This window comes from Loxodonta africana, chromosome Y, assembly GCF_030014295.1.
Source record: "Loxodonta africana isolate mLoxAfr1 chromosome Y, mLoxAfr1.hap2, whole genome shotgun sequence".
Lineage (NCBI taxonomy): Eukaryota > Metazoa > Chordata > Mammalia > Proboscidea > Elephantidae > Loxodonta > Loxodonta africana.
In genome coordinates this window covers 25,027,912-25,033,911 of record NC_087370.1, presented here as the reverse complement: position 1 = coordinate 25,033,911, position 6,000 = coordinate 25,027,912, and the positions used below count along the sequence as shown (strand labels likewise).

Genomic DNA, 6,000 nt, shown 5'->3' with positions numbered 1-6,000 from the left:
CTCCCTGTCGGCGCCGGCCTGGTGGTCCCGCGCCCCCCCCCCCCCCCCTGCACGGCCAAGCTCAGCTCCCTTAACGGGCAAGGCAGCAGGGCGCGACTGGATAGGGCCGGGAGGGCGGAGGCGGGAGCGCAGGCACCCTGTCCCTCCCCACTCGGTCCTGTCCCACCCACCCCGGCCCTCTGCCCGGCCCCGCCCCCCCGGTCCCTCCTGCAGCCGCCGCCCGCGCGCGCCACTCGGTGGACTGTCCCTCCGCGGCGCGGGGCGCACCATGGCGCGCCGGGCCGCCCTTGCTCTGCTGCTTCTCGGCCTGCTGGGCGCTCTGTCCCGGGGTGAGTCGGCGGAGGCCGGAACCTGGAGAGGGCAGAGGCGCTTCGCCGGGAGGGGGAATATTATGGAGGGAGGGTAAACAGTGCCGGGGCGCATCGTGTGGGGCCCACTTCCTAGGGGACCGAGGGTGGGGACGCCTCCCCAGGAGAGGGTTTAACCTGGGGGGGGCACGGTGAGGGGGCACTTCGTTGGGGGCGCATGGCCAGGGTCGTTTCGCTGGGAACGTACGGGGGGAGGGCCCACGGTCTAGGGGGACGGGCCGGGTCCCCTCCTGGCCGGGTGGACGCACTGTGCAATGGCCCCGCCAACGCCCCAAGGAGGAGGTGCAATATTCGTCCAACTGCTAGGGCAGCCTGGAGCCGCTCCAGAGCCCAAATGTCAGTGTTTGTTTTCAGACTTAGAGATGCTAGGAGTTGGACAGACTGGAGGGGGAGGTGTCCTTTCTCCGCTCCTTAAACTTTCCCAGACTCGCTTTAGCTCCTCTGCGCCCTTTGCATCCGCCCCCCGAGGCAGCACACTGGGTCCTCCCAGGGTTCCCCCAAGTCCGGGGACTGGGGCCTTTGGCCGCGGGCGCAGAGGCGCCCGGGCCGCGTCGGGGAGCCACACCCTGCGTCCCGGGGCCTAAATTTGGAATCAGCTCTGAGCCTGGAACCTGGGGGGAGGGGACGGAAACTTAGGACTTTGAGCCCGAAAAACATGAAAAAATACTGGGGGTATGGAGTGCGATACCGCGCCTCCTGCGCGACTGCACGGTGACTCAGGGAAGGAATGTGTTCCTCTTCCCAGATGACGTTTGTGCTCCTACGGATAAGCCGCAAAGTCTAGAAACGGTAGAAAGAGTGAAAATCCACCGTAGGCCCACCCCCAGGGAGAACCGTGCGTGTTTTGGGTTGCTGCTTAACGGTTTTTTCTATCTACCGCCTTTGTCAAACAACGTTGGGGATGGCGTTTTATAAGTTACTTTTTCCACTTAACGGTGCATTTACCCCAGAATAAGTATGGCCAGACTTTTAACAGACGCGCTTGCAGGCGGTGTGGTCTGGGGCTGGCCTGACCAATTTTAAGAATGAGAAGCGCCCGGGTGGCTACGCAAGAACAGGACGAAGGAGACCCGTTTTGGCAGTGAAATATCCGCAGCCTCGAGCTGAGCTGTGCGTCTGCAGTCTGCTTCTGGGGACGATTTCAGTAGATTCCAGCACTTTTGAAATGTGTTCCCTGTATCCATGAAATTGTGCTTACGGTTGGCTGACTTGGAGATGGGGGGAGGGACGGGAAGAGCTTACAGCTTGCTGGTTGTTATTTTCCGAGGAGTGAACTCGAACTCATGGCGACCCCTTGTGTGTCAGAGCAGAATGGTGCTCCATAGGGTTTTAAATGGCTGGATTTTCCTAAGCTGATTGCCAGGCACTTCTTCCTAGGTGCCTGTGGGTGGATTCAAACCGACAGCCTCCGGGCTAGTAGTCAGGTGCTTCGCCATCTGTGCTACCCGGGGACTCAGCTTTTTGGAGAGGTCCAGAACTGAGCTCCCTCCGCTTCCCTTTTTCCTTCCTGATGTCTTTCCTCACTCCAGCTGCTTCTGCAGAGATAGTTTCCACATATGGTTTTATCTGCTGCAGTCGAGTGTTTCACTGATTCAGCCACCTATCCATGCATCCGTTCCTTTCTGAATGCCTACTGTGTGTCTGGAACCAGGGAAAAGAGACAGAGATGGTTCAAGAATTTATAGCCTAGTAGGAAAGAAAGAAAAAAATAAAAGTTGCTGCCAAGTTGACTCTGAGGCACGGTGACCCAGTGTGTCTCCGGGCAGAACTGTGTCCCATGGGGTTTTCTGGACAGAGGTTGCCCGGCCTTTCTTCTCAGGCACCTCTGGGTGGATTTGACCTCTAACCTTTTGGTTAGCCGCCGAGCTTGTTCAGCATTTGCACCACCCAGGGACAGGAGTGGGAAAGAGAGATATCTAAACAGGCAAAGAGGATACAAGCCAAGGAGTGTTCTAATAGTCACATAATTAAGGAACGTGGCGGGGGGCAAGGTGGTGCATCTTGGTAAGTTGGGGGCTTGGCTTGGGAAGCGCTGGGAACAGTTTTGCCATGTTCAGGCAAAACAAAAGAACCAAACCCAGTTGCCTTCCAGTTGATTCTGACTCATAGTGACCCTATAGGAACAGAACTGCCCCATAGGGTTTCCAGGAAGCAGCTGGTGGATTCCAACTGCCAATCTTTTTGGTGAGCAGCTGAGCTCTTAACCACGGCATAACCGGAGCAGGCTTATATTCTTTGGGTCTCCATGATGTGATTTCCAAGTAAACCCCATAGCAATGTTAGCCTGGGAACACCAGGTTTGGGTGCAGACAGCTGTACGCTGAGATTGCTGTTTCCTCGAATAAGGTCCTGGGGGCGCAGTGGTTAAGAGCTCAGATGCGGATCAGAAGGTCGGCAGTTTGAATCCACCAGCCACTCTTTGGAAGCCCTGTGGGGCAGTTCTACTCTGTCCTATAGGGTTGCTATGAGTCAGAATGGGCTCGACAGCTCGGTTTTTTTGTTTTGTCTTGTTTTGGTAGCGATCTACATTATCTATCTATCCATCCATCCATCTATCATCCGTCTCCGTCCACCCATCCATCACAATGGTTCTCAACCAGGGACACTTCTGCCCCCAGGGAACACTTGGCAATGTCTGAACTCATTTTCAGTTGTCATAATTAGGGGAGAAAGACTGCTGGCATCTAGTGGTGGACGCTGCGGAACACACAGGCCAGAATCCACCCTAAAGAGTTACCCACCGTAGATGTCAGTGGCGCTGAGGCTGAGAGACCCTGGTGGAGAGAGGTTGGCATCTGCATGCGTTGAAGGTGAAGGCTACTGGTGGGTGGGTGCGCTGGCCAGCACCCTTCCTCCATTTGGGAGAGTCCCACCCTTTCCAGACTCAGCCGTCTCTCTAGCGACTAGAACCAGTATCCGTGGAGCCGACCTTGACTCCTGGCACCTCAAATGTGTCAGAGCAGAACCGTGCGCCACAGGGTTTCCAGTGGGTGATTTTTCTGAAGTAGATTGCCAGACCTTTCTTCCAAGGTGCATCTCGGTGGACTCCAACCTCCAACCTTTTGATTCACAGCCAACTACGTTCACTATTTCCACCACCCAGGGACTCCAAAACCAGTTGACATCTAGTGGGTTCCGACTCATGGCGACCCTGTGTGCATCAGCTAGAACTCTGTTCCGTGGGGTTTTCAGTGGTTGGTTTTTTGGAAGTACATTGCCAGGCCTTTCTTCTGAGGTGCCTCTGGGTGGACCCAAACCTCTAACCTTTCAGTTAGTAGCCGAGTGCCTTCTCCACTTGCAGTGCCCGGGAACCCCAAAACCAATTGTCATGGAGTCGACTGTGTGTGTTCGAACAGGACTGTGCAGCGTTTTCCATGGCTGATTTCTCAAAAGTACATTGCCAGGCCTTTCTTGTAAGGCACCTCTGGGTAGCCTTGAACTTACAACCTTTTGGTGAGAAGCCAGGAACATTCACCTTTCGCACCGCCCAGGGGATCTCTGGTAACCAGTAATCAGAGTGACAGAAGGGAAGGATCAGCCCAGGGCCACACAGTGACTCATCAGCAAAGGCCGCTTTGTTCTGGGCTCTGCCCAGGGGCGCCATGCTGTGTGAGGACCCAGATACTCGGTGAAGCCAGAAACTCTTCAGTCATTCCCCCGCCCACCGAACGAAGGAGTTATGGGTGTTTTGTTCAACAATTCTTTTTTTCTATTTAATTTTTTTATTGTACTTTACTTGAAAGTTTACAGAACAAAGTACCTTCTCAGTAAACAGCACACATATTGTTTTATGACATTGGTTAACAGCCCCATGACTTGCCAGTACTCTCCTTCTTGACCTTGGGCTCCCTATCACCAGCTTTCCTGTCCCCTCCTGCCTTCTAGTCCTTGCTCTTGGGCTGGTGCGCCCCTTTAGTCTTGTTTTGTTTTGTGGGCCTGTCTCATTTTTGGCTGAAGGGTGAACCTCAGAAGTGACTTCATTACTGAGCTAAAAGTGTGTCTGGGGGCCATACTCTCAGGGTTTCTCCAGTCTCTGTCAGGCCAGTAAATCTGGTCCTTTTTTATAACTTAGAATTTTGTTCTACCTTTTTCTCCAGCTCTGTCCAGGACCCTCTATTGTGATCCCTGTCAGAGCCGTCAGTGGTGGTATCTGGGCACCATCGGGTTGTGCCGGACTCAGTCTGGTGGAGGCCATGGTAGTTATGGTCCATTAGTCCTTTGGACTCATCTTTCCCTTGTATCTTTAGTTTTCTTCATTCTTCCTTCTCCCAAAGGGGTGAGACCAGTGGAGTATCCTAGGGCCGCTCACAGGCTTTTAAGACCCCAGACGCTACTCACCAAAGTAGAATGTAGAATATTTTCTTTATAAACTGTTATGCCACTTGAGCTAGATGTTCCCCGAGACCGTGGTCCCCACAGCCCTCAGCCCAGCAGTGCGGTCCCTCAGGGAGTTTGAATGTGTCTGTGGAGCTACCCGGGCCTTGTCTTGTACAGGTTGTGCAGGCTTCCCCAGTTTCGTGTGCTGTTTTCAACATTTCTTCATGTCCCTTGTCTTGTGCTGCTGTGGGTGTTGGTCGACGTTCACCGTCTGTCTCCACCATCTGGGCAGAAGAAGCACTTTTTTTAATTGTCTGTCAACCTCAGTGCACCGAGGTGTTTGCCTTCATGTACCACCTGCAGGTCTGACTCTGACAAAGTCTGGCTGTTGTTCTTAGCTGCTGTTGAACCTGCCCCCCGACTTGTGGTGGCCCCACACACAATGGGACAGTACACTGCCCGGTCCTGCGCCATGCCCGTGATCGGTTGTGGATCGGATTGTTGCGATCCACAGGATCTTCACTGGCTAATTATTGCCATGCAAGTCACCAGGCCTTTCTTCCTAGTCTCTCTCAGCCTGGAAGCTCCACGTAAACCAGTTCAGCACCACAGCAACACACAAGCCTCCACGGACAGATGGGCGGTGGCTGTGCGTGACGTGCATTGGTTGGGAATTGAATCCAGGTCTCCTGCATGGAAGGGGAGAATTCTACCACTGGACCACCACGGCCCCTTATACAGCCAAACCAAAACGCAAACCCACTCCCGTCGATTCCCACTCCTAGTGACCCTGTAGAACAGGGTAGAGCTACCCAGTAGGGTTTCCAAGGCTATAGTCTTTCCAGAAGCAGGCTGTCACATCTTTCTCCTGCAGAGCAGCTGGTGGGTTCGAACTGCTGACCTTTCACTTAGCAGCCAAGTGGTTAACCTCCGCACCACCAGGGCCCCTTATCACATAGCCCGTGTAAGCATATGCTATTATTTCAACCTAGACGGCTCATCTTCCAGCACTATATCAGGCAATATTCTGTTGTGACCCACCGGGTGTTCATCGGCTGGTTTTCAGAAGTAGGTCACCAGGCCTTTTCTCCTAGTCCATCTCAGTCTGGAAGCTCTGCCGAAACCAGTTCAGTGTCATGGCAACCTGCAAGCCTCCACTGACAGACAGGTCGTGGCTGTGCGCGAGACATCTTGGCTGGGAATCGAACCTGGGTCTCCCGCATGGAAGGTGAGAATTGCACGACTGAACCACCCATGCTTTGGTGGGTCCAATAGATGCCGCCATATTGCTTATGCCATTGGCTTTATCTTTGGC

The 6,000-nt window shown here is 54.1% G+C and overlaps 1 protein-coding gene across 2 annotated transcripts in view; it reads left to right on the top strand.

Moving 5' to 3' along the window:
* Positions 1-220: 220 nt before the first annotated feature.
* Positions 221-6,000, top strand: part of LOC135229052 (CD99 antigen-like) — a 40,840-nt gene continuing 35,060 nt past the window's right edge. For both annotated transcript variants that reach the window (XM_064278817.1, XM_064278818.1), the window contains exon 1: positions 221-329. In XM_064278817.1, coding sequence (XP_064134887.1) covers positions 269-329 — 61 coding nt within the window. In that variant the 5' untranslated portion in view covers positions 221-268. The remainder of the gene's footprint in view (positions 330-6,000) is intronic.